The sequence below is a fragment of the Phaethon aethereus genome (assembly GCF_964289735.1).
Source record: "Phaethon aethereus genome assembly, chromosome: 3".
Classification (NCBI taxonomy): Eukaryota; Metazoa; Chordata; class Aves; order Phaethontiformes; family Phaethontidae; genus Phaethon; species Phaethon aethereus.
In genome coordinates this window covers 62,092,743-62,113,794 of record NC_138576.1, presented here as the reverse complement: position 1 = coordinate 62,113,794, position 21,052 = coordinate 62,092,743, and the positions used below count along the sequence as shown (strand labels likewise).

General features: G+C 38.1%; 1 protein-coding gene across 2 annotated transcripts in view; it reads left to right on the top strand.

Annotated features, from left to right (window-relative positions):
• The window catches only part of PTPRK (protein tyrosine phosphatase receptor type K), a gene marked incomplete at its 3' end in the record, with an annotated part of 414,479 nt that overhangs the window by 118,952 nt on the left and 274,475 nt on the right, over positions 1-21,052 (top strand). For both annotated transcript variants that reach the window (XM_081997619.1, XM_081997618.1), the window contains exon 3: positions 19,835-20,106. In XM_081997619.1, the coding sequence (XP_081853745.1) occupies positions 19,835-20,106 (272 nt within the window). The remainder of the gene's footprint in view (positions 1-19,834; positions 20,107-21,052) is intronic.

The window sequence follows — 21,052 nt, the reverse complement described above, 5'->3', positions numbered from 1 at the left end:
TAGCTTTTTGCATTCTCATAGCTTTTTGCATTTAGTGAGTACTTGAAAAAAATTGAGCATTATCCTTCCTTGTCATTTATAGTAGTCTGGAAGGTGTTCATGCTAGACAAGAATTGTTTTTTTTACAAGTGTTAATTTCACAGGTTCTTAGTTTTGCTGTTTTTGCAAAAAGACTTTATCCAGTAATAAAATTAAGCTGTAATCAGTTCTTCTATTAGATTCAAAGTTTTTGTAGACTTGATCAATGGGGAGTGTCATGAAATACACATCAAAGATCCTTTCAGTGCATTGTTACCACTCCTTGTTGGTGTCATTCTGCCCTCACTTTCCAGAGGCGTGCAAATTCTTGGATATTTTTCAGAAGGAGCTGAAATTCAGCAGGGAGCCCAGGTTCAGCAAAACAGCTTAAAGTTTCATGTGGGTAGTCTTTTATGCATTATATGGCTGGGGTGGATATGGGCTAGTATTTGTCTAGTTTCTTGTGAAATGCATTTTTTTCAGAGATATTAGTAATTTGATTTATTTAAGGGTAACACATAGGGCCCAGTTCAGTGCCATGTTGCATTTGCCTTCACAAGAAAAGCACTGCGGATTGAGCAGGCTGTATTTAGGGAAGCAGAGTGCATGGACAAAATCATTTTGTAAGAGACCTGGTGCAATGTGTTTGGCCCAAAAAGAAGCCATGGCAGGCTGAATCGCTGCAGCAGCGTGGCAAAATGTTGCTTGGCAAAAATGACAGCACAATATGCAAGCAGGAGAGCAGGAAGATGATGGAAAATAGAACTGATACTTTGTCAGCGGTGGAAGAGATTTTATCTCTGTCTCACAAAAAGGGAATCTAGGACTAAGTGGCAAAGGTCGCATTAATATGCGACAAACAGAGTTAAGGGGACCAGGGCTGTGTTTGCTGGGCCTTGCTGGCCGTTTCTCCAGCTGCTGTTCTCGGGTATTTCGCTATTCGTGCTGGTCTCACAGTTGCTGAGATTTATTTTTTTTTTTCTTGGTAGAAGGTGAATGATAACATATTTTAAAGGGTTGGTAGTGTTTCACTATGATTGGTTGATGTTGGAGGAATGAAAAATGAGTTTTCATCACCCCCAACCCCCATCCAAAGCTGGATATGGGGATTTCTTGTGAGTGTGGGTTGGGTATAAGGCATATTTTATTTGAAGAACCTATAAAAAACAACCCTCCTCATTCCCCTCATACGCCTGCCCCCCCAACCCAGAAAACAAAGGCAGTTCCTCAAAGTCTGATTTATTATAGTGTCTTAAATCAAGCATTTAAAATTGCACATTTTCAAGGAAAATGGTCATCATACAGTAGCATGCCACTTTGCTTCATAACATTCATTTAATATTGCACATTACAACTGCATCACATGTGTGAGAAAAGGGTCTTTTTTGTATTATTTTACCTTGGTACTGACAAGAGTGAACTGTCTTTCTAAAACCACAGAATTATTACTAAAACCCCTAGTACTCAGAATTACTTCGGAATGAAGCAACAGTTTCTCTTCAACCATCCAGTTAACTCCTGTTCTCTGCCCTCTGTTCTATTCTGTTCTACTTACTAGATGCTGTTTTCTTTTCTCTGCCCCTCTACATCTTGGATTTACAGTTCTATTTGGTATGATTGTCAAATCTTAGTAAGAGACATACGACACTGGAGAGGCAAACTAGGAATCCTTGTGATTTTATTTCAACAACTTTAAACATTTCATACCTCCCCTACTGCTCTGTAAGATATCCATACCCTCCATGTATATATTCTCTATAGCTAAACCCTTTCCAGAAATATTATAATGTCAGTTAATATGAAAGATAGGAAATTGTTTGGGGTTTTTTTTCTTCCTAAAATGGAGCTAAAAGTGGAATAAGTAATAAGATTTTTCACTTCCATGTGCGCCTCCAAAATAAACCCATAGGAATGTTACAGGCTTTGCTTCTCCGTATCTGAACAAGCAGATCAGAGATTCGTAAAAGAACTAGAATAAGTTTAGTGAGAAGAAAAAGAATAAAAAAGCAAATCTCCAAATGTCATGTTAAACAGTTAAGCTTGGCAGCCCTTCAATAGTTACTTTCACAGCCTTTCGGCGAGGACTTGGAGAGGGGCAGGGGGCTTCAGAAAACCCGCATTGTTCTTTATGTGTGCGTTCTCCTCCATTCAGTCCTTCCTTGGGAAAGGTTGAGGAGAACACCAAGTGGGGCTCGTTTATTTTTTTTTTTAAGGCTATTTTCACTGCTCATAAAATATTTGAAGTTTTTCGTTAATTATCTACACAGACTTACTATCTTATCCACAGACAAGGACTGGAAGAGTTGTTCCCAGTCTTCTATTCTATGTGTTGCCTGTGCCTACTTACTTAGTACAAAAACCCTTAAGTACTTTGTTTTTATTGCTTATTCACTTAATGACATCTCTACAGAAATTAAAGTAATAGAGAGTGTTTTTTATGAGGCAGATATTGGCCTTAAGTGTATTGAAGTCGCTAAATTTATTCTATCTACTGAAGGATTATATTGCCAGATACTTGCTACAACAGCAATCCTGTTCTTGAATTGGTAGCCTAGAAGTGGAACGTTTTGCTTTCTGAACATGGGTGACATCTGTGTATGAAAAAAACGTACCCTGTAACTCTTGAAATAATGTTCCAAGGGCATGTTGTTTTGGGAAAAAGATCCTTCCCAGGTTTAATGAGCAGAGTCATTTAGTTAAAGCTGTATTTTAAGAGAACTTCAGGATCAGGTAGCATCATCTTCAACCACCCATAACATATGCTGAACTTAATGAAGTTGTGCACTGCTTAGCACTGTTTGAACTACACTCTCTCTCTTGAACCCTTCTCCTCGTGCTTCTCTTACCTTTTCAACTGTTGGAGTCTTACATCTAAAGTCTTTAATTCCTGATATTTCATGTTTTACAACTGTATTTCACTTATTATTCTCCTTTGATATCCCTTCTTTGTTTGTAACACTCTTGCTCTCTATTACTTTGGATGTCTCCCAGAGGTGTATCACAAGCAGTCTTACAGAATATCACTCCTTTTTTGTACTGTGATATATTCTAGGGCTAGTCCTGTAGAACTCTGTTGTTAACCTCTCTGCAGCTTGACTGTTGCCCTTTCAACAAAGTGTGTGGGGGTTTTTGTGTCTAGCAATGCTTTGCTTTCACATTTTTATATTAATTTTAATCTCTGTTGTTCCATCTGGTTTTCTGATTTTTTTTTTTCCGCCAGCATATTTGATGTGATTTTTTTTTTTATGAAGTTTCAGGGTGATGAAAGCCATATTTATATGTTAGCTTCTACTGAATTTGTGCTTTGATTTTTATTTTTTTTATATTCCCCACCATTTATTTTGTTCTGGGCAATAAAGTTTTTTCCATAGAGTACGAACTAGCTAGCCGAATATGGCTTAAATGTTAAGAACTTTCTACCTACTCATCTCATAGTGATGAGTGGTCCCAAGTAGAAATTAATAAGCTTAACAGAGAATTGTGTAGTATTAAATTTGTCTATTAAATTGGCTAACTCAGAAATAATTCAGAGCAATATTGAAATGTCTGCCTATGTAATTGTGTGTAGGTATGTATGTTATTGTCTTGTTCTTTCCTCAGCTTACTTATAAAGCACCCAAAATGATTCATGAAAGGTGAAGATGTTTTCTGTTGAATCTGATGGGACAATTATGTGTTTGGAGGTAATGTAGGATTACCCCAGTGCTTTTCATTGTTTTGGGTACCACAGGTTGATGTGCATTTAGTTTGAAATGAAAGGGTAAGAGTTAGAGCCTTGTTGTATGACTCGCTATTACGCCAAATGGAAATTTTCCAGTATGCAGCTTAAAGTGAGTGTCTCTGGCAGCACGGCGCTTTCAATAGTGTTATGATTTATCAGCATAGAATCCTCTTATCATACCAATGTGATGTCCCTATCAGTCTGGAGTAAGTAATCAAATTTTTAAGGCCTTGACTGGAGGTGAAACTTTATAACCTTTGCTTCTTCGAAGATGTGAGCAATGTTTTTAATTGTTAGAGGAGATAAATAGCTGTCCAAGTAATTGTACCTTACAAAGACAGTAAAGCACTGATCACTCAGAGTAGAAAATGTGCTTGCTGACCTTTGAATTAAAGGAGAAGTTGTGGCAGATATTAAAAATTATGGTCTGTTTGTAGCTTTCCTTCCCAAAAGTTATGCCTGTCTCTGATTCTGAAGTTGAGTAGCATGGTTTAGATAACATTATAATTCCTTTTTTCATAGAAACTATTGATTCATTGGCTATCATGTAATATGAAAGCTGTAGCATTCTCAAGCAAATACTAATGTTTGTCAAACATTAATATATTCTCTGAATATAAATTACAAAAATAAATTCTGACAATTGCTTAGTTGCTATGAGACACAGAGAACTGAATAAGTTCTGGCAAAAGAGAAGCCTAAAATTAAGGACAGAATTTGGAATAATTGTTTCAGATAGACTACAGGTGTCTGTTGTTACATACGTGTAGATATTACATGCATTCGATATATGCTTTCATTTGCTTCTGTTGGCTTCACCCTTGCATATTTTTGTACACCCACAATCTCTGAAGGTGCCTTTTGTGTACAACTATTGAGCCTTGCAGGAGAGAGGCAGTTCTCCTGATAATTCTAGCAATATGCATCATTTTATGTGCTGATTTTATCACACATTGTTCAAATGGGTTCATTAAAATTAAACGTCATTGAATACTTCCACAACCACTTGCACTGCCTTAATTCCTATTTTGCTAAATGACTGAGCCATACCGTTGCTGCAAACCTTGCCTCGCCCTTGCTATGTTGCACATAAGCAAAATGCTTGATTAAATTGAAGAAAAATTGTACTTGCTTTCAAAATGTATCTTATAGCTCTCAATGTATTATTTTTATTTCAATAAGTTTCTTAGTAGATTTACAACTAAAATGGTAATTAGTGCCTGACATTGAAAGAAATGATGGTTTTCATTAGCTGTGTAGACTATTTTTAGCTTTTTAAGGTATTCAAGTTTTTTTTGGTTTGCTTTTTGTTCAGACAAAGCAGTTATACCAACCCAAGCTCCACAGCCTAATTGCTCCTTCTGGGTCCCTAAATCTCTCAACTTGTTTGTTTATGTATTTATTTGGTTATTTATGTTTCATATAATAACCAGAACATTGGAGAAAGGGAATGGGGTAAATTGAGACTGCAGATGTGTAGAGTCAGGATGGCTTTTTGCACCTATAGTCACTGGACTCCTCCTGCCCCTCGCCTCTCTCTGTCTGCAGCCGCACACTCGGTTACTAACAGCTTTCTCAAAACCAGCCAACCCAAAAACCCCGAAACCCAAAGGGTTGATTCCTTATATAAGGTTATGTGTAAGTAATTTCTGTTGCTGGCCTCTAACTTTTGTGCAATGAATTAGCATGCAGAATGGAAATAGCTTTGTTGCAGTAAACGTTGCTTCAATAGGGGCAAACCTTTTCCAGAGCGGTGGCTTTCTTCCCATGCATACCGTATCGCCTGGAGGTCAATGAATTGCACCGAAAGAAGACCCGGTGTGTCTACGCTGTCAGCTCATCTCCTTTGCTCGTGGCTCCCGGCTGCGCAGCCCTCTCCGCTGGCCCGGCACTACCTCACGCAGGCCCTCGAGGTGTGGTCCTGGGCACCGCCCTCGGCCGGCGGCATGGGTGCTGCGCTCTTCCCCTTCACGCCTTAACGTTGTCCACCAGCATTTCAGCATGGCTTCTCCTTCCGAAAGAATAGCCCCAGGTGCGCAGCGGTAGCCTCGGCGTTGTGCTACGGCAGCTGCGGAAGCGTGGCCCCCTTCCTCCCCTTTCCCACCCCCAGCATTTTGAACTGAGAAGGGACCAAGGAGGGCTGTGGGGAGGGTTGTGTCTCCGAGCCGTGGAGGGGACACGCAGGGCTCAGAGGTGGCCTGGGTGGCGTTACCCGAGAGTGCCCAGGGGACAGGTGCCCTCGCTGATCCCTGCGGGCCAGCGAGCATCTGCTCCTGCTGCTGACCTGGACAGCTTGCGGGTCGGCATTGAAACGACGTGTCTTCTGCCTAGCAGAGCTGATGATCTTCAGCTCTTTAACCACCCCTCAACACGGCAGTGTATTTCGTGTGGTAGTGAGCAAAGGTCCACGTGCTGGGGAGTTAAGGGGAAGGAGGTTCTGTGATATTTAAGGAAGTGCAAATGTATTCTCTAACTATATGAGGAAAAGAGAGTGAAGGAGTAGATGGCACGTGTCTTACCCAAGACGCTTACTCTATTAAGCTTCGGGAAGAAACATCTTGATGAAACTGAAACTGCTTTACAGTAGGTGGAAAGCTGCTTGGGAAACGCTGATAGTGTCCAGTTGTTCTTAATGTTTTCATTAGTGCCATGGATGATGGAACAAGAAGTGTCCTTTGAACTTCATGAGGACGTCCAGGTTACCGAGCCTGCGAGCCTATTTGAGGGTAATCTGGGCTTCAAAATGATTATGATGGATGGGGGTGGTACTAATGAAGAAGAATTGAAAAACAATGGAAAATAAATGGTTTGGTGAAACTGGGCAGGCTTGCAATGACACTTGGGTGGAAAGGTCAGCAGCATGAGTGCAAGATGGAGTCCACACAAATGTTTTTTGTGATTGCTGTGAATTACTAATTAAATGTAAGTCTACGTTGTTACGCTGTTGTGAAAAAGGCAGCTGTTGTCATTGCTTTGTATGAGATATTCTGTATAAAAATAGTCTTTTGGTTTGGTTTTTTTTTTGGTTGGTTTTTGTTCTTTTTTTTTGTTTGTTTTGTTTTGTTTTTTGTTTTCTTGGTGCGATTAGTAGAATAGGTAGTTGTATTCAGTTTGGAGCATGAAGGAGAATTCCCATTCTGGGAAAGCTCAGAGGAAAGCAGCAGAAATGACAGAGGGCTGGTCAGCAGCATACCCTCTTTGGAAAGACTGAAGAAATTAGGATTGTCTTTTCTACAGGAGAGAAAAAGGAAATGGAAATTTTCAAAAAGTAAAAGGCTGGTGCAGAGAAGGCGGTAACCTAGTCTTCATGTAGGCTGGTGATAGGTTAAGCAGTAATAATCTTAAATTGCAATAAGAGAGATTCAGGTTGGTGATTAACTAAAACATTAATGGAATTCTGGAATTGAGTGCTTAATAGCTGTCTCTTACCAGAGTTGTAAGTGTTGTGCTATCTACTGTCACAGTTTTCCCCCCTGAAATGTCTCTATGTGCATAAATGCCAAGAAAAGTTGTGTGTCTTCTGTATGTGAGAAAGGAACCTGTCAGCTAACAATACACAGACTTTGTTGCGTATTTTTATGTGTTTTTGCTGGAAAGAGTCTAAATTCCTTTTTCTTTCCCTACTTCTTGTGGATTTGCATTCTGTATAGGGAGGATTCTGGTTAGTCCTTGATCAGTTTCAGGAGATTGATAGGTAAAGCATAAAAATAAATAAATATATTTTTAAATCTTTTTCAAAAACTTTTTTGTAAGAACATACTTTGTCATGATTAACAGTTCTGCTTGTTTTCTAAATTTGTTGGATATTCTCTTCATAGAAAGAGATGTTTTTTAAAAAAAGGTTTGTGTTAGAAGACAATACTGTACGATTAATCTCTGTTAATTTTCTGAGATGCTTCTTGACACTTGACTCTCAGTATCTTATTTGGACACTCAGAACATTTGCAGGCAGTGTTAGGATTCATAGTTGTTAACAACTTCAAATTTCTTTTATGGTTTTAGCAAATTCTAATTTTGAAGGAAAAGTCTTAGAGACTGAAATTAGACTCTTACTTCAGGATAAATTATACATTCCTTTTAGGAAGTACAAGTGTAAAAACTATTTAAAAGCTCAATTGCAGTATAAAGAAGAAAAGAAAATGAAATAGCTGCTTGGATGACTTGGTACTTCGGTATCTGTACTGTGTCGTTGGAGAAACAAAAATGTGAAATAACTCAAATCACAGGAAAAATTTGCATGAAATTAATTTGGAACATTAGGCCTAATAATTAACTACAATGTTTGACTAATGCATATTAGTGTTAAAAGTTCATGAGTTGTCTGAAATGGAGGCTAGGTTTTCATCCATCATATGGTACATCCTCTGGTAGATTTCTCAGTTTTGTATTTTTTAGAACTTTAGGCTAATCTCATTAGCTGGTGCCAAGCATTAGCTTGTAACCTCATGCAGGTTACAGAGGAATGTTTTATGGGCTTGGATGAATATGCTTAGTGTATTTTGTTGGCATTGTGAACATCAGTATTCAAAATAGAGGAGGATTTAAATAACATTAGCATGTATAAACTAGCTATTTGGAAGGAAAAAGCTGTTTCAAATTTTTATTAATTGGAAAGTGTAGTGTCAAGAGGAAAGATGCCGATCTTCATAAACTGAGATATTTTCTGAGAACAAAACAAAAATCCTCCAAACAACAACAAAAACCACCAAACCCCGTTAATGGCTGTGAACTTCAAGTTTTCTCTAAAACAGCAGTCCTAGTTGATATGCAGTCTTTCTCCTTGCTGTTCTTCCCATTGCTGAACACTGAGCCCAATTATTTCTTTCAAAACAATATAAAAAAAAAGCGGTATGTTAGCCTGAGTGATTTTTATAATAGATAGGGTTGTTTCCATCCATCTCAAAAGTATTTCCCTGTAGAAGAAAAATGGTGTGTACTAGAGTGTAAAACCAATTGAGCTGCTAATATAATTTGAGAGGCAAGGGTTTATAGGGAGAGCTTATTTATTTATTTATCTTTTCATTTATTTTAAAACAACTAATTCAGATGGAAAATATGATGACCTCTCAGGCGTCCTAGCCTCCATCATGCCTGATGGAGATGCAGCAAACATCGAACTAAGTACAGGTTATAACCATTACTCTGGATGTAATGTGTTAATGCTAATCAGCGTAAGTATTTGGGAGAGAAGGGTAGTCGATGTCAGTGGAATGGAGGGCTGTTAGCAAGAGGTGAAGCATGATAAGAGTTGTCACACACCATAAAACCCATGTGTCTGTCTGAACTGTGAGCTCCAGCATCTAGGAGAGAAAGGAATTCTAATTTCTGAACCTAAGTCTTTAATGTATTTTCTAAGCCTTCCTAGAGTATCAAGACAAATTTTTCAGCTGTGTTCTGGGTGGGGTTTTTTGGTCTGTCTGTTTGTGTTGGCTTTATTGCCTGTATGAATGCTTTCTGGTGCACAGCAGATATTTAGGGTTTTTAATCTTTTTTCCATGGTATTTAATATGATGGATTATGAATCCTCATATTCTGTAATAGGATTCCTGAATGCATTTTTTGGGTATGTAGGGTTTGTGGATTTTGACTGTGCTCTTTAGGTGGTCTTATTCATTATGGTTATTGTGGAGATGCATTATAAGGCTGTTTGCACTTGCAAAATCAACATCACAGTCAGTAACCTGAAAATAAAAAGAAATTCCAGAAGTAGCTGTCTATAAATGTTCCTTTTTTTTTTCTTTTCCATCTATGTAAAATTCAGGGGCATTCAGTGTTAATGTACAACGCTTGTTAAATTGCTTAATATTTTATTTTACAAATATGCATGACCGTTTGTAGTTGATGGTCTGAAGACAGTTTGAAGACTTCGCTGGAAATTATGAACTTCAAGGTTGCCAGCTTTCTTTTCCTTGAGCAAGTACTTAAGTACTGCGATTATATTGGTAAAGACATGGTTCCTGGTTATTCTCAGCTGGAGCATGAATTACTACAAAGTAAGGTGTGCAGTTCGGAGGGGAGGACAGATGAGATTTTGAAGATGAGGTAACAATTTGCTATTAGATCTATCTTCTGAATGTATAGGTAAGTATTATTTCCACAATTTAAATATCACTCTATATTGTTTTTTCAAAACTCGTATCAGTGGTAATTCTTACCAGTAGTTGGTTCTTAACTCATGTTGTGCATTTAATCAAAGGGATATACATCTCCTTAAATGTAGGTCCTATGCTTGTAAAAGGAATAAAATCTGAAAGTAAAAGATGATTCTTCAGGTCACTGTTTCATAAAGCAATGTTCTGAGGAAAATTGTATTCATAGGAGGAAAAATTATTATTTGGTGCCAAGAAAAAGTGGTCCAAAATAAAGAAATGAATATTCTTACAGTCACAAAAATAAAAGCCTAATGAAACTGTTTTATAAACCTCCTATGCTTTAAATAAATTCTAAGACTACTTTAAAGAAATACAGGGCATATAATTTCCTCTTCTGAAAGGTCTATAATAACAATTGTAATCTGCTGTCGCATGTGGTAGTGATTACAGCTTTTCAGCTTTTATTTAACTGTTGATGATCCTTGGGAGTAGTATTCTCAGCAGATTGTTAATTCTTATTTTCTGCTGTCACACACTCATCCAGGGAATGACCAGTTTAATTTCTGTTTTCAGTTTCAGTGTCTTAAGATGATAGGAATAAGTATCTTCTCAATGCACTTTAAATACTATTGCTTTTGGAAAAATGATTAGTGTGTTAAAGACACTCTGAATATGAATGCTCCTTCAAAAATTATATTTTCCCATTCAGTTAAAATCTAAATGCCACTTAGTACTTAGGAGGGGGGAAAAAACCCTAAAGAATTTGCAGGATTTTTTTTCAGTTGATAATGAAGAGAAAATAATCCTAAAGCTATTTTTTGAGCTATCTTTCTCTAAAGACTTTCCAGCTACCTGAAAGAAGTTAATTTTAACTAAATTTATGTGTTTTCTGGGGAAAAAACACCTTGTCTATATATGTATTACAGCTTCAGGTTCCTCTCGTATCTTGACCTGGCTGTGGCGCTTGTTGGACCATTCCAGCAGTCAGTTCCTTTCCCTCACCTGAGAAGAAATCAAACTTTGCTGTCCCCTTGCCTCTCTCAAGATGGGGACAGGAGACCTGGGTGTTTTTTTGCTGGATTTGGGTGTTGATTTGGCTCATGCAAGGGTCTGATGAGCACAGATGGAGGAGGACGTGGGGTGTATCTGTGTGCTGGGAGGAGAAGGCCTGGGTGTTTCAGTGGCAGCGAGCTTTCAGGTTACCTCAGCTGACACTTGTGAATTTTCCATGAACTCGTTTCTATGCGTCGCAGCAAACACACCTACGCACACCAAAGACCTACACAAACGCACAGTGCTCACATTTTCTATAAGACTGTCTGCCTTAGAACACTTAAATATTTTCAAATTTTGCTTTAATTTCTTTCCAAATAAATAATAACCTGCAGAGGAAGTGCATAATTTGATCTCCGTCTGCTTGTATCCTTCTCAGTAAAGAAAAGTGTGTCTCTTTAATCAGCATTTCAAAACTCTAAACACCCCTTGGCTTGAGGGTCTGTTTGGGTGTTTGGTTTATGTTCAGCAGTGGTGATGATAGGGTGTCATCGTAGTCGTATAGGTGGACACAGAGTGGCCAACACGGGGCTTTCATTCTGGAATGTCTGCTGCAAAAATGGGTGGAACAAAACTAATGCTCAGGGAGGTGTCTGCCTGTGCCTTACTGCTCATCTTACCCAGCTAAGTAATATCAGAGCAGTTTACAGCAATGATGAAGCAAAATGCATTTCAACTCTTTTCTGCACCTATATATTATACAGTAAAGCTATTGCAAGTGTTTGTAGGTGTCTGTGTCTTCATGGGACTGAATTTTCCCCAGGAGGTGCAGAATGCCTTGAGGTTTGGCAGCGTTAGCTGCTGCTCTGGGAGGAGCCGCATGTTGGAACATCTTCCTGGCTTCAGGCTGTGCAGGCATGAATGGTACCCAGTTATTTGATATCCCAATCAGATAACTTCATACTGAGTTGATATTATTCTTGATTTGGATGTTTCTTGGAAGTTTTGCTTAAAAAATACGTTTTCTTCCAGACAGATAGGTGACTAATGTATTCTGCTGCTTCTTGGGCAGCCAGATCAGCCCCTGGGTGACTAAGAAGCGTCCTACAGTCACCATGCCACCACCTGTGGGATATTTATGGCTTTACAACAGAATGTCAGACAACTCCGAGCTGTTGCTGCTTTCATCTTAGCCATCCATTCACGGGTGCTGATGTTACAAATTCATGACCGAGTGCCTCGCTGAATTCCCAAATAAATATGAAACTATTCCATGTGCCTTTTGGTTACTTAAATGCAGCTTAGTGTTCAGTAACACTGTCCTTTCACAAGCTTGCCTGATGTGCTGCATCAAATGTCATTTTCTGAATGCTTTGTTGGAAGAGACTGTTCAAAGGAGTACACCCTAAGATAAACACTCTTTTGTCCAGATGCTGCAAGCTTCCATTACAAATTTCAGTTGCTGATATTTTTTTGTCTCAGATTTTGGAGTGTTTAAAGCCTATGTATTCGCTAAAGATCCATCACAAGAAAAAGCAGGGTGAAAAGACTTAAATTATCATACCTCAGAAACTGGTATCTCATCATGTTTCTTTCTCTGCATCAGTACAAACAAATCCACAGGAAGCTGGTGTTATGTATGAGAAAACTAGGAATTCAAACACTTAAAATATGTATATTTTTCATGTTTATTCATATGTAAAATGTTGATAAGGGGAACAGAACTTTTGTAACCGCTTATAGCGTGAGGAATGATTTTCAGTCACAAGTTCTTCATACACTTTGCTCCAAATACTGGCATACCTTTGAAACATGGGGGTTTTGGGTTTTTTCTTTTTTTTTTTTTCCCCTTTTAATTGGGAAACATTTTCTTGTTGTTATGGAACAGAGGAGTCATGAGAGAATAGCAGTACCATGCTAGTACTGTCATAGGTGTGAATACTGGTACAGTGTTATAGTGCCCGTGATAATAATTCGGTGGCTGACCTGGCGCTGCTTTGATTTACCCTGCCTGGGTCAGTCTTACTCTGTGCTGCCTTGTCAAGCTGTCTCCCTGTTGTTGCTTTACCTCTGTCGGTGTGGGAAATGGGGGAATTCCAGTTATATGACCTTGCTGTAGAGCACTGCTTTTGGCATGATCAAGTATAGGCTGGAGGGCAGGACTCCTTTTCTTGTCGTATGAAATTGCAGTGTCTGTGCAAAATTGATGAGCTATTGCAGTCTGTTAGGCTGGGTTTCTGTTGGAATGAGTACTCTACCTTTATTTACATCATGTAGCTTAATTACCTGTTTCGGCTTGATTATTTTAATAATACTTGTTCTCTATGGGAAGTAGAAGAAAAAAATAAATTGATTGCATTCTCTAGAAAATTTTCCCCTGTCTTCCTGGTGTGTGTTTTTGTTGTTGTTTTTAACCTCTGTAGTAAACTCAGAGGCTTGGCTTGGCTTGCATTTGAGTTGTGGTGCATTGGCGGTGAGCTGTGCAGTGAAGTTGAAATTGGTGATCCTGATTTTTTTTTTTTTCCTTTCATTTTTGATGATCTGGAAAGAAATTGAATCATGCCTTCAACAAATTAAGTCTTGTGTAGGGCGTAATACTGCAAGCAAGTGAAGTGTGTGGAAAGGTACCTCTGAATCATAACCATTTAAGGAAATTTTGGAGAACTCTTGTGTTGTTTACAGCCGTAACATTAGTTTTGAATTTTTTTAAGGAAAGCAGCTGACTGACAGGCAAATCGGTATATAATGATATTGCCTATTTTGTGTGTATCAAGTAATGTATTTTAAGTGGGATTATAATGTTGTCACACTTATTTCTAGATACATTCCTTAAGACATGAAACTGAACTGATGGGGCAGGGCATTAAAATTAGAACGCTTAATATTGTCTCTAGTTTTTCTCTTAATTTCTTTAATATAGTTTTTTTTCTCTGTCCTAGAGTGGCATATATTCATGATGTATTGAGTAATGGAAGGAAAATATTTAATTTATACATTGGCTTTGTTTATTTCTCTTTTGAAAAGAATATCCTTCCTGCAAGAAGAAAAAGTTAACAGCTTTTGGGGTTTTATCATTAGCCTTTACTTTTTCCCTTCTTGCAAATTACAGAAATACATGCAAAGGGCCATCTGTGAGGTGATCACAGGGATATTACTCTGAATAACAAAATAAGCATAAATACTAGTGTGTGGGAAATGTAAGTTTTCTCTGAATTACTATAGATGTTTCTGAACTTCTGTTTGCAGTCTACTTCCAGTTGCAAGCCTATTGCGGTATTTCGGTGTCGGTTCATTGCCCGCTGTCTTTCATGAAGGTTGCCTGAAACCTAACTGGGGACTCTAATGTTATACAGTAGTTACTAAAAAATGAAATAAAAAGGTCACATACTCCTGAGCTGTAGGATAATGCACTGAAGTACCTTGACTCTTCACCTCATGTCATTGACATTGCCATGAAGTAAAGACAACCCCTTCTTTTAGCTTTGTGGGGAAGACTTGTTTTTACCAGATCTTTTTCTGTGGATATATAAGCATCTTCACCTTACTCCCTATTACAATGGGAAGTATATCAGTGTTTTTTCCCCATCAGCAAACTGCAAAGTTGAATCCGCTCCTGTACCCTTAAATCTAGTTGCATACGAAATTCAGAACTTGACAAATTATTTTTTTTTCACCCAAAGGTGACATATTCTCTTGTCTTAGTAACTGAAGGAGCACAGTAGCAGGCAGAGAAGTTACCACAGTGTGCCCTCGAAATTGAGATGGTTTGATAGTTAGTACTTGTTTGAAGGAAAGAGGATTTGCAGGAGTGGAAGGCCAGCCTGCTGAAAATTACAACTTTCACACTTCAAATAGAATCCCGTTTTTCAGGGAGCAAGGAAGTGAGAGAAAATAATTTGATCGGGAAACTGATCTGCCACATGGGTACATTACAGCAGGCATATTTCAGTTAAGGATATATTTTTTTTAAATCTTACCATGATTTCCTACCCGCAGTTAACTGCTAGGTGATAAGAAAACTTGGTTTGCAGTAGGGGACAAAAGCTAAGGCTTTTCACAGGTAATTAGTTAAGGAATTAATTTATTCTGAAATGATCTGTCCTTGCCACTGAGCTAGGACATCAACGCTTATCAAAATAAACAAAACGTAGTGAAAGCTATGAGGAATATGCAGATGTATTTAATAATATGGCTAAGGAAAAGTCTAATGTCTCTTATTCCATACCTGTGTAGATGGCTTTTAGCGAGTTCATGAGTAAGTGCTGAATAGGCATCAAAATCTTCTGGAAAGTCAGATTCTAAAGTTGAATTCTTGGCATCAACTGGGTAAAGGCTTAGGAGCTTTTTCATACTCTGATGTATGTGCATCTATTCTGTGCAGGAGAGAATTGGATTGACCTTTTAGATCAGGAATAATATTAGGTGCTATTAACTGGCACATACATAGAAAGGGACTTCAGAGAAGAAAAGCAAAAATTGGGAGGGTAGAGTTTGATTTGGAGAAATATAAACTATGTATAAATAGTAAAAATAAGTCTTAAGTGTGGTTAGGAGAAAGCAAACATTCCTTATGAGTTTTAAAGGTTGTAAACTTGCAAGGATGCAGAAGACTCTTCTGAGAATTGTAGAAAGGAGGATGAAGCAACATCAATGTCAAACTACATGTTTCAAGAAAAATGTTACTTGGCCCCACTGCCAGAGTAACTAAAGACTTTGCACTTGGGCATGGTGAAAAATGGACCATGCGAGGAGCAGTTAAGAGCAATGACTCTTTGTCCAGGTGTAAATGATGACTTTGGATACTTTTCACCTCTAAATTCTTACAGAATCATCCAAAGATGGAAATTTATTTTCTGTCTTATAAGAAGACAAAAATGAACCTTTGCTCTTTCACGTTAAGTTTCTCTTTCTTCATTGCTCAAAATAAGGATTTTTTTGGTTTTTTAATCATTTTGGTTTTTAATGAGGCAACACACTTGCAACTTCTTTATTGAAAAATGTTAGTGGAAACAGAGCACAGGCCAGTGGTGGTTTTTTCTGTTTTGTCTGCAAGGAAAATAGGTGTACATAGTGTTTTAGATCTGCTTGTGCTTGATCTGTTAGGCCAATAACGATGGCAAGAGTCATGCAGCCTGGCTCCACTGGGATTTAATAAAGCAGCAAATATCTGCAGTATCTAACTGTGTTTAGGTAAAACTATCTAACTGCTACTATTTACCTTTCTGGCAACTGTAGTGGGTTGACCCCCATCCAACAGCTCTTTCACTCCCTCAACAGCATGACGAGAGAAAATAAGATAAAAAAGCTCTCGGGTTGAGACAGTGACAGGGAGATCACTTCTTTGGGAAATCACAATTACCAACCGTCATGGGCAAAACTTGACTTGGTGATAAAATTAACTTAATTCCCCACCACCAGGGCAGGGGGATGGGGACTGAGGGCTGCAGTCTGTCCATAGCATTTGGTTTTTCCTGCTCCTTCCTCCTCACCCTATTCCTTTGCTCCAGCCTGGAGCACTGTTGTGAATAGTCAGCCCTAACAGTTGTTCTAAATTCTCATAGAAAATATCAAATAGATTGTTAATCTTAGGGATTAATAAGCTTGTGAGCATTTCCCTCACTTATACTTCGCATTTCTGCCAAGTCCAAAAATATCTTACCGTCTAGCTTGTGATCCTCTGTCCTCTTGTTATTTCTCTGTTTTAACGTTAAATGTCAGGCTAATCGTTCCCCGTTGCTTGAATTGATTTGCTGAGGCTTGCCTACTATCTCTTGCTTTTGTACTGTGCCGATGTTGCCACCAATAATAATCCAAGGAGTTGGTTAGCTCTGCAAAGCGGCCACTTGGCTGTTTTGTCATCCCTTTATTAAATACATCTATTAATTGAAAACTTATGACTTGGTAATAATACAGTATTATAGATTTGTTTCACGTGTCTCTGACTTTTTTTTTTGTATGCAGTTATGCCTATGTTTCATCATTTGTACCTAAATATAATTGCTATCTGCCCATTTACGTGGTCAGCTGAGTGCTGCAGTAGCTGTACATGAGAACAGGTCAGGCGTTTGCCTGACCACCTGCCATCTCTGTACACTAATACCTAAGTGTACACTGGACAGTACGTTGCCTTTGAAAGTCTTGTTTTTAACGCTCAGATATATTTTGAGACTTATGTGGATAGCACTATAAATTACTATCTCATATCCGCAGGGTTCCCATTTGCTATATCTACTTAAATTAAAAATTGAAGGAGAATCTTTTGGCACTGTTTTTATTTAATCCTTTTAATTCATGTCTAATAACATTTATGAAATACATTTGTTTGGTGTGTGAAGGGGCATTTGGTGCTAATTCTGTGAGCACATATTTTCACAGGGTCGTGTCTCACCACTGTGATCCTTCTTCCAGTGGGCGTTGCTTTATAAAAGTAGTGTGCAGTGTTAGCCAATGCCTTTCAAATTTGAAAACTATAGCTTGTTCTCATCAACACTACGCTACCTCAAACTTAGCTGGACATCTAATTATGAAACTTTTGTTTTGAACGCTGTTCTTTCTATACTTTATATTATTCATGTTTATGTGGCCTCCTTTGTTTTAGTGGATTGCAGAGCAACTTGTGCCACGTAAGTAGTACTACAAAATACAGTTTTCAATGTTAAAGGAAATGCTTGTTTTAAAAAAACAGCTGTAGAAAGAGTATTTAGAGGTAAAGATTTGCATAAGGTTTTTAAGTTTTGACCTAAGATATTAAAAGCATATATAAATGGGGAAAAAACCCAACTCCTTCAATCCTATTTTAGTACATAGTGTTTCTTTACAAATAAAGAATTACTTTCTTGTAAAAGGTGTAAGAAAATGTTTTCTGTGTTTTTCAAAGATACAAATTTGATGTATAGTTTGCTTTGGCATTGGCTTCTGATTTTCTTGGAGTAGGTAGACAACTGAGGCAGAAGTGAGGCTGTGTACATTCATGGGTTATAGCCTCTGCAGTTTGAAAAAAGGGGTCGAGGGGAAGTAGTTTGCAAGATGCTGAACAGATGCTCTGGCTTTGTGACAAATGGTTTATGAATGCTGTCTGGAGCATTTCACAAAATGCTGCAGGACTAACACATGTAGATAGATATATGCAAATTTACTGCTAAGTATTTTTAAATGATGAAAAATGAGGTTGAAAAAGTAGAGCATTATGCAATGTGTTGATATGGAGAAAAATGTACGTTGGAGCTTCCAAAGACTATAGTAGATTAGTTTAGTATAGGAACAAGATCTTGAATACTTCTAGTTTATTTCTTATAACTTGATTGTGATTTTTCATTTCCTCTCAATGGTTTTTATCTTGAAATAAGTTGAAGGAAATGACATTTCAAAAATTCTGCCAAAGTAAGTTCTTATATTCTGCTCCTTCCAATAATGGATTCTGCATATAATTCGAAATATTAACGGGATGCTTGTGTTATAGTAGAAATTTCTTTAAAGCTTTATTTTTTGAAGATTAGTATTAAAAATCAAGATCCCAGCACTGTGCTTCACTTAAAGAGCTGCTTTCATTCTATATTATTACCTTATGTTTTGTTACAATTTTTTAAGCACAGGATTGCTTTACAGGACAGTAAATTAGCATGTCACACAGATGACTTTATATACATAAATTTTTATCTTCTCCTTAGCAACAGCTTGTCAACAATTTTCAGAATTGTTAATACAACTCTTTAGGACATACTGGAACATAATAGTTCCTTGTTGCCTAAAAATTAAAGGGCAAAACTGGACGTACAGAATAGTGATAACTTATACTTCAGAGATTTTTCCAACAATAAATTCTAATTCATGTTCATACTCTCAGGACTTCTGTGAGGCTACTCATTTGGACAGGCACTCACAAATCTATCATTTTTTAAAATTTAGATTAATTTTTGAACTATATTTTTGTTGGACTTCATCTGAGCCCTCTTTAGGAGGAAGGGCTTTTTATTATGGTACTTTTTAGGACCGGAGATGGAAGGAAAATCTGTCAGCATGAAGCTTCTGGAATCATTAAGCGGGAGGGTAGGTAAGTTCAGGTTAGGAAACTTTCCTGGGGCAAGGATTCAGTTTGTGTAGAGAGTTGGATTTTCTCACTGTACAATCAAGTTTTGCCTGGCAGCCTGTGTCTTGGAAGCTGAGGTGGGGAAGCTGTCCATGGGATTCATTCACTAGGTAGTGCCTGGTATGAAGTTGTCACTCTTGAAGAAATGGGACTGCTTTAGGGATGCCATAAATGGTAGCTCCGTCTTTACCGTCCATTCTGCAGAACACCAGGGCAAACTTTTTCAGTATTATGCTCTGTATAACCTGTTTAAACATCTGATCTCTGCTTTTTGCCATTGTAGCTAGGCAGGCTCAGCTTGTTCTGTCTTCCGTATACTTGTAAAATAAATTTACAAGATGGGGTCCCTGCCAGCTATAGAAACTTCTGTTATCCCCTCAAATCCCCCAGTAAGTGGAGAAGCATACCCAACTTTTCAGGACAAATGTGTTCTATTGCTAATGTGTCTAAAATACAAGTCTGCCTCTCTTTCTGGGTAGAGAAAGGTGTGATAAAGCTGCACTGAGGGATGTGGACCTTATTATTCCATATTTTTCATTTTCAGGAAACCTGTGGAGCAAGTTGAGAGAATTTTGGCCTCGGTGACCTCAGAATAATGATGGTCCTTTGCTCCTCTCATTATTTTTAATCAGTCCCTCTGTGATCCTTTTTCTAATTATCTGATCCTAAAACAGGAGAGAGAAAAGTTTGCACGTGGAAGCATCTAGATAGATCCTCTGAGATATGTGATATCTTCTGTAGATACTGTCTCAGTGGTGTTTCTAGGCATTGCTGGATTTTCTCCCTACTTGAACATTGAGATTTGGGGATATGAAGATGTATGCATTCCATCCTTTTCACAGTGAACAATCAGTTTCTTGGCATTTCACTTTTTCCTTACTGTTGTTTCGGTTTTTTTTCCTTTCCCACTCCCCACTTCTTTAGGATCATATATGATAGTGATTTCCTCAGACCATGACCCTGGAGAAAAGACTCGACTCCAGCTTCCAACAATGAAAGAAAATGATACTCACTGCATCGATTTCAGCTACCTTCTGTACAGCAAGAACAGAGCAAACCCGGGCACTTTGAACATCCTGGTTAGGGTGAACAAAGGGCCGCTGGCTAATCCCATCTGGAACGTCACCGGCTCCACTGGCAAAGACTGGCTTCGAGCGGAGTTGGCTGTCAGCACTTTCTGGCCCAACGAGTATCAGGTAAGCTTGCAATAAATTCTTACCTCTTTATAATGATTATGGTGAGGTCCTATAGAGTTTGCATTCATTTTGGTCTGTTCTGATAAGAGTATTTCCCCAGTGTCCTTAAATAAAGTGTTGCATTCAGAATAAATAATTATTTGGGGATGAGTATTTTTTTATAGGAGGTGATCCTTCAAAGTTATCTATTATTGTATAATAGGAAAAAAGTAAGCTGGAAACAAGCCTCATTAAAAGAAATGGTAGGGTTAAAGTCCAGGAGCATCAAAAATTATAAACTCCCAGAAATAAATTGCCTGTGCAACTGTAATTTGTACCTGTCTTCCCTCCTCTTTTGGATATGCCTGTGTTACCGTGTCTAATTACATGACTGTAAACTGTGTTTTTTTTCCACATGGCATTTGCTTCATTTGCTGTGCAGGCAGAATGGTGCTCACCTAATGAGCAGCTGCTCAGGACGTGTTTTTTTTCCTGTTTGCTCGCTATGGGACAAAACCACCTGCAGTGTAGGTGAAAAATCGTCTTGTTATTACTAGATGCTGTTATTTGATTTGTTTGATTAACCTGTGAAAGTACCTGCAGCTGTTTCGCTCAGTAGGCATTTGATGTGAAGGATGAATCTCATACACAGGCATTTTTGTCCTGGTGTGTAAGGAGGGGGAAGAGTTGGATTAGGTGCCCTCATCTGCGTTGTTACACCATGAGGTGTTATGTCATTGTATGCAGGGCTTACAGGCACCTCTTCTAAGGACACTTCAGGTCATTAGCGCTCTTGTAAACAGTTTGGATGTCCAGACTAGTTATCAAATAACACAAAGTAACCTCTTTATTAATGACATTTTTCTTGAATAGTTGTATTGTAGGAATGTTTCTTAAAGTGCCTTGTTTAAAGTTCTTTGCAATTGCTGACCATCAAAATAATCTCTGTAAAAAAACAAACATCAAA